We start from the raw sequence: 12077 nt of genomic DNA on the forward strand, positions 1-12077 counted from the left end.
GAGCAATATTAAAATTCAAAACGAACATAAATTATTCTGTGTATGAAGCCCCCTCCTCAATACCTTGCTCTTTGAACTAAGGCTGTTAACATTTTTTAAAAAGTTTCCCATCATGGGCAACGCAATAACGCTGCCTAAGTAAAGAACATTGTTGGCACAATGTATTGTTTATTTGTTTCTCTCTTTCTTTGTTTTAGACAAGGGCACTTCGTATCGAAGGAGTTGTCGAAGAAACTTCGAAAAGGGCTCATTCGATTGGAAATTGGAAGGGCTTGTGCCCTTTTTAATAGCCGAAAATTATTGGAAGGTAACTACAACTCTTCCACGCCCAACATTTCCCAAAACACATCCAATCAAAATTCTGAGATAGCCATTTTATTCAACGTAGGTTAAAGATCTGGAAAATATGTCTTCGAGGATGACAATCCCCCCCCCCTCACCGCCCTCAGGGCAAGGGTGGTAAGTTATGCCCTGGTGGCATATAAGGTTTTGATAGAAAGCATTGTCGTAGAAACTTCAAAAACAGCTCATTCGATTGGAAATTGACAGGACTGGTGTCCTTTTTTATAGTCGAAAGTGATTGGAGAGCAACTAACCCTCCTCTCACGCCCACCTTGTTCCCAAACACATCCAATCATTATTTTGAGATAGCCATTTTGTTCAACGTAGCAAAAAGTTCTGGAAATAGGTCTTTGAGGATGACAACCCCCCATCCCTACCGCCTTCAGGGCAAGGGTTGTAGGTTATGCCCTGGTGGCATATAAGGTTTTTTTATAGAAAGTATTGTCGTATAAACTTCAAAAAAGGCTCAGTCGATTGGAAATTCAAAGGGCTATTGCCCTTTTTAACAGTCAAAAGTGATTGGACTGCAACTAATCCCCCTTTCACTCCAACTATTTCCCCAAACACATCCAATCAGTATTTTGAGATAGCAATTTTTTTCAATGTAGTTGAAAGTTCTAGAAATTAGGTCTTTGCGGATGATAACACCCTCAGAGCCCTCAGAGAAAGGATTGTGAGTTATACCCTGGGGGCATATAAGATTTTTTTTTATAGAAAGTGTCGTCGTAGAAACTTCAAAAAGGGCTCAGTCGATTGGAAATTCAAAGGGCTAGTGCCCTTTTTAACAGTCAAAAGTGATTGGACTGCAACTAACCCTCCTTTCACGCCAACAATTTCCGCAAACACATCCAATCAGTATTTTGAGATAGCAATTTTGTTCTATGTAGTAGAAAGTTCTGTAAATTAGGTCTTTGAGGATGGTAACACCCTCAGAACCCTTAGAGCAAGGATTGTAAGTTATACCCTGGGGGCATATAAGGTTTTTTATTGAAAGTGTTGTCATAGAAAATTCAAAAGGGGCTCATTTGATTGGAAATTGAAAGGGCTAGTGCCATTTTTAATAGTCGAAAGTGATTGGATTGCAACTAACCCCCTCTCACGCCAACCATTTCCCTAGACACATCCAATGAAAGTTTTGAGATAGTCATTTTGTTCAACGTAGTTGAAAGTTCCTGAAATTATGTCTCTGAGGATGATGACAGGGCTAGTGCCCTTTTGAAAGTGCTAGTTCCCTTTTTAAAAGTTGAAAGCGATTGGAGGGAAATTAACCCCCCCCACCTCATGCTCACCATTTCTCCTTACACATCCAATCAGAATTTTTAGATAGTCATTTTGTTCAACGTAGTTGAAAGTTCTGGAAATGAGGTCTCTGAGTATGAACCCCCCCCCCCGCCTCCACAGCCCTAAGGGCTAGGGTTGTAAGTTATGCCCTGGGGGTATATTAGGTTTTTATAGAAATTGTTGTCGTGGAAACTTCAAAAAGGGCTCATTCGGTTGGGAATTGAAAGGGCTAGTGTACCTTTAGGAATTGAAAGGACTAGTCACCTCTCCCACCACTATTTCCCCAAACGCATCCAATGTAAATGTTTGAGATAGCCATTTTTTCAATGTAGTAGAAAGTTCTGTAAATTAGGTCTTCGGGGATGACAACGTCTGAGATTTCACATTGGGGAATACCTTATTCATAATAAAATATTTATTTTCAGAGGCGAATATTTTGTCTATGAATTCGGGACAGATAAGCTACCCGAAGTGAGAAAGCGAGAGTGGACATCTCATCTATTCCATTATGATAATGTATTTGCAGCAATGCTTACACTCTTTGCAGTACAAACTGGAGAAGGATGGCCAATGTAAGTAGAATTTTGTTCCTAAATTTGAACTGTTTTTTCTATTATTATTTTTATTTCATGGTATTTCTCAGCTCCCTTCCCGAATATCAAATGAAATACATTCGAGCGTTATTTTTATCTATATTCAAGACAGGGGGCTGTCAGTTTCTTTTATAGGGTCTTCTAAGATGGCTATTTTAATTTTGTACTTTTTATTTGATCAGACGCCATTTTTAGTAGTTTCAGGCTATTTATCGAAATTCCTATAAATTTGTTTTTAAAATAACATTGTACTACTGACGTAAATCTAGATAATCAGCTGCAAATGACAATTCTTCCACACTAGCCAGTTTGTTTAAGCGTATTATTTTATTTTTCATTAGTTCGTTTTTTACTAGGCTGCAGCTACCACTGCAACCATGATAATGCCTAAACAACGATATTATCATGGTTCAATCAAGCTCCCGCCACCAGTCAAAACGGCGTATTGGCTCTTCCCTCCTCCGAATCTAAATCTGAGAATTGGTTTCATTTGTTTTCATTAAATTAGGCTGGTGGTAGTAATTATGTCCTTTTTTACTAGTTAGTCAAATAATTGCATTCTACATGATCGAACATCATATCTGTATTACTCCGTTATGATTATCCAGCATCAAACATAACTATATTGGCAATTAAGGGAGCAAATTCCCTCCATTACAAACTGTACACATATTGCATTAGCTCTAAAAAATGACAATGACCTGATAATTTTTGATGCCTCGAAGATTCACTGGCCGCAGAGGAAAAAAATTCAAACTATCCACATAAAGACAGGCCAGCCTTTCGTGACAAATATCGTAATAGTCCACCATTGAAGATTCTTATGTTATGTTTTAAAAATAAATTAATCACAAAATCCCAAATACAGAAGTCCATTATTAGCCAAAGTTGGCCGGTGAAACAACTCCAGGTAGTAAAACCTCCACCCTTTCTGCAGGAAATAGCAGAAGGAAATCGTTGCAGCAGCAAAATAGAGGAAGGATTGCCAATTCGTCCTTGATTGTACAATTATGTCTAAGGTCAGACTTTGATGCGTATGGGAAAATTGTCCTCTGGAAAACAGGAAATATCTAAAAACTATAGGGCCTAAATATAAAATCTATCTACGTAAAAACTATATTCTACCAATCAAGCAATTCCTTCTATCGATCAATATATCTATCTGTGTTTCCATAATTTTTTGTCTTGATGAATAAACTGACATTAATATTCTTTAGAAAAAGAATGGCCTATCCCCAACTTAAAGGAAAGAGAATTCCCTTGTGCTAAAACAAAAATTGAACAACTCACATTCAAACCATTATTTTCTACGAAAACTGTCCACTTTCAGAATTAAGTTGTAAAAGTCCATCTAAAACTTGAAGTTCCATTGACTGCCAGAAACCCCATCTCTCCAATCAATCCACCTTGGAGCTGGTAACTTCCAAGATTTTACATAACTCGCAACTACAAAAAAAAAGTCTTTTTCAAGTTAAGACACCTGCAGGCTACCCAAAACTAATAAAATATAGATAGCGTCTCAACGTAGATTTGAAACTTATTTTTAGCTGCTGAAAAGATCAATTATCGAGACTATCATCAGCTTCATCCCCCATCGAGTGCTCCATGGACCCCTTCCCCCTAAAAATTGGAAATTATATCCAAAGAATGTATTTTTTTTATTTTTATCATAATAATAAACTTTTCGCTGTAAAAAATTTACAGTCAGAAATTTTTTATTTAGATTTGCCTCAATTGTGAACCGAGACTCTTCCCGTTCTCTCCTCTCCTGTAAAAATCCCAGTAAAGCTTCCAATACAAAACTAAATTTCAACAGCCGAAAAAAAAACAGGACCAGGACCATCATCCTCCTCATCTCCACAGAAAATTCAGGGGAATCCCCTCTTTAGAAAACTGAATAGTTGTAATTAAATAAATATATCTTTTTTTCAATTGAAGCTCGTAATAATGAAAATCCCTTGATAGAAAATTTTAAGTCTCAAAATCTTCAATTTTGAAAGACATTCAACTGTCGGAGCAAGATAGTTTTACTTTTAAACTATTTAGTAGGCCAGCGAGGGGGACAGTTTCATGATCTTCAATTACAAAAAGAGGCTCAAGTTTTCATTTATTACTGTTTTTTAACTACAGAGCTACAAGAATTCCGAAAATTGTTGCTATATCTTATTTTTATATAGTAGAATGTACTGTGCAATAAAATATTTTTTTTAGGATTCTTCAGCATTCAATGTCTGCGACTCAGGAAGACTACGGACCACTCCCTCACTATCGTATAGAGATTTCCATCTTTTATATTGTCTACTTTATCGTTTTTCCTTTCTTCTTTGTTAATATTTTCGTAGCTCTGATAATCATCACCTTTCAAGAACAAGGAGAAGCGGAACTCCAAGATGGAGAAATAGATAAAAACCAGGTACATTTAAGTTTTAATTAAATTTAGCTAGTTAGTCCTAATAATTGACATAATTATTTGTTAGATAACTTTCATTTCAATTAACTAAAAAAATATATTTTCAAAAATAAGTAAAGAGCACAATAGGAACCAAAACGAGCAGTGATAAATACATGCAATAGTCGAAAATTAAACAGAACATAACTTACTGTGAATGAATAAATAAAACCAAAAATGAACAGAAAGGAAAATAAAAACAACTTCATAACAAAAGAGAATAGTCATTCTTAATGATGAATAGGCTAGTCGTAAAAGTAGACAAAATTAAAATAAATAATCAAATCAAATATTAAAACAGGAAAAAATTTCCACAGAAAAGAGTAGTACTACTTGCTTTCTGATCTTTGGTCAGTGGCCAATGTCTATCCGATTTTGTGGTCAAGTTTGCCGTATGATCTTCACTTTTGAACGAATATGCAAGATACATTTATTTTTGTTTTCATTTCTTCTTTAATTTATTTTAAATTTGTTGTGTTCTTATCAATTTTTCTTTTCTTTTTTGAAGCTATGTTAGCGGGAAGTGTAATTTCTTTTTCTTATTATTTTTTGATAAAGGAGACATTACGAGATTCCTCTCTTCTCCTTTGTACAAAATTAATGTATATGTTTTCGTTAAATAAAAGTCAAGTCAAGTCATTCTTCCATCGTTGACTTGAATATTTTCATTCTATTTTTCTGTGCCACACTGAAGTCCACGTTTGTTGTGATCCTTTCCTTGGACGAGATGATCAGTAAATAATTCGCATCTCTAAATAAATCCAGTATCAGGACTTATTTGAGCAGCTGAGGTGGATCCGACGTATCTATCTACATACGAGTAACCAATGATTCAACACACTGATCCCTTGTCAGATAGATTTGGCCACTAAGGTATTGCAAAGAATCTTACCAGATCTCTGTAGTTTTCGAAGTTTCTCTGCTCAATTACTAGACCAGAAGATTTTCCTGCCCAGTTTTTATCACTTCGCCAAATCACGAACGATCCATTCTTTAGAGCTTTGGGTCTGAGCTACCAAAGTCATGCATTGACTGAAAGAAGAGCATAATGAGCTTCTAAACAGCACGTAATCATGTCCTGGAGTGTATATAAATACATTTTGTCATTGGACTATCTTTCAGAATCTATCAGCCTCGTAAAAGTGAGACCATCTTTTGCGTGCTGGTCCCAAAGCTCCACTTTTCTTCTGTTGGATAGTGACGATAGACTATGGTCATTTTCTCAACCAATACTGTGATCATTTTGCACTTGACGGATATTCTCAGTTAGTCTCTTGTGCCAGTGACACATGTGCAGCCTTTATGCTTCAAATAACAATAGCAGCTCTAACTGCTTAGCTAGAAGATCTAATCCAAATCTGAATTCAATTAATGTACTGTTTTGAGCTCTATATACCAATCCATGTCCTCGGTACACTCGTCTAACTGAGCCCTGTTTTCAGGCCATCCACATCCAACACGGAGTTTGACACGGATTATGGAGATTATTTTTTGAATGCCGTGTTCAAAACGGGCGAATGTCTTTTCAGAACATGTTCAACCATGCTATTCTGGAGCGTTACAATTTTAAGGACCCCGCGTCCATCGCGCTTGGAACCCGTAAGATTAAAACCCTTCATTTCTTGCTGGGTTTAACACGGAGAACCTGAAAAGGATTTTTGCCAAACCCGCTGAAAACACGCTTCAAAACCGGTGCCTTAAAACAAGACTCAGGTCTGCTGCTTATTATATGTCTGTCTCTACTTGGAGCATATACTAGGTCTGTTATAGTGGATTATCTATTATGGGGCCGTCTATTATCTATCCTGTCTCTCCTAAATAGCCCATTCGAGTATGAATTCTGCTAGGAATCTCTGTCATGCTTAAGAATAAGATAATCAAAAAAGAATTTATAGTGCTGGGCCTTATTGAGAAAGACTGTAAGTGTTTAGCATTACTAAGTAATATTGATAATTTAATTTTGTGTAACAAAAACCGATATATTTAACAGATTTATACTTCCTAAATATAAGTAATTAAAGCTTTTTCAAAGTAAACAACTAGGTCAACACTGTAACTCCCAGCAAAAAATAAGGTACTTGTATGATAAACCCCCTACCGCTCAAGTTTTTCGTTCATTGACGTGTTGCAGAACCGGTTTTTTGTTAGTTTATTTTAATTTTATTTATGAATGTTTTTATTAGTAATAAATATACGTAACTTACGGATTAACTTACATAACGAGCTTTTATATTCATACAATTTTATTACGTATATGAGGGGGTTCGCCCCCTCGTCAATACCTCAGTCTTTACGCTAAAGTTAAAATTTTGCTCCAATTCTTTAAGAATGACCGCTGAATCACAAAGGCCGTTTAATTAGAATATATAGCTGTTTTGAAATTACTAAATTACTTTAGGGTAAAGAGCGAGGTATTGAGGAGGGGACGGACCCCCATCATATACGTAATCACTTCTGTTATGTTTTAAGTTTTAATGTTGCTCCCTATTTTCAGCTGAAATTTTTTTTTATTTATTTAATTTCTGATTGTTTTTTAAATAATGCTGAGAAATTCAGCGCCCCCTTCATGGAAATTATCTCCCCCCATGAAAAATTCCTCCGAGGAAAGATCCTCCAATGTAAACTCCTCCTCTTGACCCACCCCCACCAGAAAAGATCCCCCTGATTACGTCTGTATACTTTCCAATAACCAATACTATATGTAAACAATGGGCAAAGTTCATTACTTTCAGCCCTTCCCTAGGGACTTTGGGGGAATAAGTCGTCCTCAAAGACATAGTTATTAGATTTTTTGCTATGTTAAACAAAATGGCTATCTCAAAATTTTGATCCGGTGACTTTCAGGAAAAAGTGGGAGGGGACCTAGTTGCCCTCCAATGTTTTTAGTCACTTAAAAAGGGAACTAGAACTTTTAATCTTTGTTCGAATGAGTCCTTTCGCGTCATTTTAGGACCACTGGGTCGGTACGATCCTCCATGGAAAAAAACAACAATAAATAAACACGAATCTGTGTTGTTTCTTCTGACAAAAATACAAAATTCTACATTTTTGCAGATAGAAGGTTGAAACCTCTACAGTAGGGTTCTATGATGCGCTGAATCTACGGCGTGATTTCATTAAAGTTCTATAACTTTAGGGGGTGTTTCCCCGTTTTTCGAAAATAATGCAAATTTTCTCAGGCTCGTAACATTTGTTGGGTAAGACTAAACTTAATGAAACTCATATATTTAGGATCAGCATAAAAATCAAAATTCTTTTGATGTGTCTATTGGTATCAAAATTCTGTTTTTTAGAGTTTCGGTTACTATTGAGCCGGATCGCTCCTTAATTACAGTTCGTTACCACGAACTGTTTGATAAAATCCGGGAAGATGAAATCCTTAAGTCTAAAGTTAGATGACCTAGAAAAATTAAAATAGGGGAAAAAATTAAGCCAAAATCGAATTAGGCAGTTTGTGATGTATAAAAAACAATTTGTCTGACATAGTAATAAGTATTTTTAAAAATATAGGCCTAATCATGTAAGTAGTGTATGCTTGAAGCTGTTTGACAAGGCAAACGGTAATAAGATAAGATAGATAAGATAAGATTTATTTATAATCAATTAATCCTACACGAAAATACATTGTGCTAATCCCCCAAAGGCTCCTAGGCCTGTGATAGAGGGGGAATACATACCGTTTAAATCAAACACTAAATCAATAGAAAAACATTAAAATAGGCCTACATTGAATAATCCAATCAATACATACAATCCAATCACAACATTCCTAATCCCCCCTCGAAAGGCTCCATGGCCAGGGATACAAGGGGGAATGAGAAGAAAAAAAGAAAATACAATGTATCCAAACAACCATAAAAAAGAAATCAATCGCCAAACAACATATAAAATTAAAAAGAGACCATACCTGAGGCCTGGGAGTCATAGCGCAGAGAAGACCACCATAAAACAAAACTAAACATTCAGGGGACATCAACTCCACAAAAAAAAAAAAAAAAAAAAAAAAAAAAAAAAAAATTATTCTGTTTTATTGTTAACTAAATGGTCCTTAAGAATCCTCTTGAAAGTGCCAAACGAGTGGCATTTCTGTACTGAAGAAGGCAGGGAGTTCCAAACCTGATGACAAGCGATGAGGGGATTGAAATCTGACCGCACAGTGGGAGTAGGAGGAATGCAGATATTATGCGACGAACGAAGGTTATATGGAGCTGAATCAGAAATAAACTGAGGAGTTTTTTGAAGAGATTTTGGAAGATTGCCATGAAGCTGATGAAAAACAAAACAAGCACAAGAAAGAATGTAGATAGACTGTATATTTAGACGCGGTCTTGGTGAAGAAGGGTTGGTGTCAATAACCAGACGCGGTGTTTTTTTATAAATCACACAAAGCGACCGCAGTGTAGACGGAAAAGTAAACATCCATACAATGGGGCAATAATAGACATATGACTGGACAAGGCAGAAAAAAAGAAGCTTCAGAATAGATCCAGGAAAGGTGTGTTTGAGTTTTCGAATGACACCCAAACTCCGTGAGACCTTAACCCTAATCATGGCTATATGGTGTCTAAACGAAAGGTTCTCATCAAGCAGGATACTAAGAAACCGGACCATCCTATTCTTTGGTCTACACAAGGAGCCTTGTTGAGGGATAGCTGAACCCCTTCGAGAAAAAATAAGAAAATGTGACTTGGCAACATTCAAGGCCAAGTAATTCGGTTCAAACCATGAAACTTCTCTCTCAAATATTGCCACCAGATTAGACCTGATATCACATTCCGTCTTCCCTAGAGTCCCAAAAGTGCTGTTGTCTGGAGAAGCAACGAGGCAATCTTCATTAGAAGTAGCATTGGGACACGAATGAACATCCGGATGACACAGATTGCATCATACTAGAGGACTGGTGTTCTTGACTGCCGAAATCAGATCATTGACGTAAATCAGAAATAAAACGGGGCCAAGAACAGATCCCTGGGGGACGCCATAATCTACTTCAGAAGGGCTCTGGAAAAGTGGATCAACTGAAATAAGTCTACCAGAAAGAGATGACTCAAACCAAGAGAAAACATTTGATCTTATACCAATATGCGATAATTTCCAAAGAAGAATCTGATGAGTCAAAGAATCAAAAGCTTTACGAACACCCAAAAATAAAGCTGCCGGGATAAGAGCAAAATCTATTGCCGAATGAATGAAATTCAAGAGAGATGCGCAAGCATGCTCTGTAGAGTGATTAACTCGCAATCCGAACTGGAAATCATGGAAAAAATTTTTTACATCCAGAAAACTAAGAAGCCTGGATAGCATAGCCTTCTCAAAAATTTTGCTGAAAACAGATAGAAGAGAAATTGGCCTATAATTAGCAGGATCACTCATGGACCCACCTTTATACAGCACTATAACCTTAGCTCGCTTGAGTGATTCAGGGAAAATTCCTTTCTCGAAAGACAGATTGACAAGCTTAGTCAATGGTGACACAATAGCAGGAAGAACGGCACGGATAACCCTTGTAGGAATTCTGTCTGGCCCTGAAGACGATGAACCTTTAAGTGCATTTACGATCCGAGCTACATCAAACTCAGAAACAGGGTTCAAGACCATTGACTTTAAACATGGGGGTCCAAGATAGGCTCTGAAATCGCAACGAGGAGTTGTAGAGGTCACAGAGGAAGCAGTCGTCTTTCCTATATTAGCAAAATAAGACGTAAGCTCTAGCTGAACATTTTCTTCTCCTTGGACAATTTTACCATCAACTATCAGCGCTGTTGGAACTGAAGGCGGAGGGGGAGTAGGTCTAAGTACAGAATTAATAATTTTCCATGTCTTCCCAACATCCTTTCCACGCTCAGAAAATTTTCTGTGATAATACTGAGACTTGACCTTCCGACACAGAGAATTAAATATACTCCTATAGGCCTTGAACCGCTGATGATGAAAAGCAGATGACGAAGCCTTGTATAGCTTCCACAGATAATTTTTCCTTTTCCAGCTTTTATGGAGACCTGGATTCATCCACAGAATCAGCAGTACTATTCTTTTCGAGGTATGAGGCACTGGATTCTGGTGGCAAACTCCTAGGATACCTTCTTTTACTGAATCATAAAAGACATCAAAAGAGCAGTTAAAATTCGATTCAGACTCCAAACTATCCCATGGTTGATCAGTCAAGCGAGATTTAAGTAGACTGATCTCACTGACACCAAAACAGAAAAATGGGAGATTAGATGGCAAAGCTTTACGCTGCGATCGATAAGCAGCCCTATGTAGTGAAATAGCAGGGAAATGATCAGAAATATCACTAACCATCACCGAATTATCTAAGACATCTAGTGACGAAAAAATATTATCAATAAGTGATGTATGCATCTCAGTAACTCGGGTTGGTATACAAACTGAAGGTAGAGTTCCCGCAGAAAGCATCATTGACGAAAAATCTGCAGCCGAAGCAGAATTTTGATCCAGCAGGTTAAGGTTGAATTCCCCCATAAGGATTAGTTCGCAAGGATGCTTTTGGACTAAGTCCAAAACCTCTTCCAGAATTTTCATAAACGAAGGAATAGATCCACTAGGGGATCTGTAAACCAAACCGACAACTAAATCCTTACAACCTGACTTAATCTCAATAAAAAGGGATTCAAAGATTCCTTCCTCATTTCTACTCAAATCACTTTGGAAATTATATACAAGATGATCGGCAATATACAGGGCAAGGCCACCTTTCGCCATCTGTTTCCGGTTCATCCTCTTCATCCTAAATCTTTGGATATCTAAAAGCATATCCTTTTTTGAATCCAGGAAAGTTTCACATAATCCAATAACATCCGGAGTTCCACCACGTGACGATCCGTTTCAGCTCATCAAAAGAGGAGCAAAGTCAATGAATGTTTAGGTGAAGCACAGAGAAAATACCATCTTGTTTAGAAGAGGCAGAACCACTTAATTGCGAAACATATTTACTTTCAATAACCGATTTAGGATCATTATTATTCCTATTTCTACTTCCAACTGAATTATTAATTATACTTTCTATATCTAAAGGATTATTTTGTAACTCAACAAAACGTTCCGCCAAAGAGTTGACATCACCCTGGTCACCAAAAGAATTAATCATTTTACTTACGGTGGATGGTAGATCCGCTCCGCGACCAAACTCACCAGACCAAAGGTTAACGACATCACAGCTGAGCTATGGCATCTATGCGGAAGAAAAATAATAACATCGAAAAATGACACAACCAAAGTAATAAAAAGAGAAAAAAATACCGAAAAATGTACCCAAGAATAAATAGAAACAAACAATATTTTTGAGACAAATAATAAAAAAAATATAAAAAAAACAGAGAAGGAAAAAATAAACCAAAAACTAGTGAATTATTAGAGAGAAAAAAAACAAAGAAAACGGACAATAAACAAAC

General features: G+C 36.7%; 1 protein-coding gene across 1 annotated transcript in view; it reads left to right on the forward strand.

Annotated features, from left to right (window-relative positions):
* The window catches only part of cac (calcium voltage-gated channel subunit cacophony), a 534146-nt gene that overhangs the window by 369656 nt on the left and 152413 nt on the right, over positions 1 to 12077 (forward strand). The window contains exons 23-24 of the mRNA XM_089100885.1: positions 2049 to 2195; positions 4428 to 4629. Of these exons, the coding sequence (XP_088957011.1) occupies positions 2049 to 2195; positions 4428 to 4629 (349 nt within the window). The remainder of the gene's footprint in view (positions 1 to 2048; positions 2196 to 4427; positions 4630 to 12077) is intronic.

Source organism: Artemia sp. Qi Xiang Cuo, chromosome 15 (genome assembly GCF_049724085.1).
Source record: "Artemia sp. Qi Xiang Cuo chromosome 15, ASM4972408v1, whole genome shotgun sequence".
In the NCBI taxonomy this organism is placed as follows: domain Eukaryota; kingdom Metazoa; phylum Arthropoda; class Branchiopoda; order Anostraca; family Artemiidae; genus Artemia; species Artemia sp. Qi Xiang Cuo.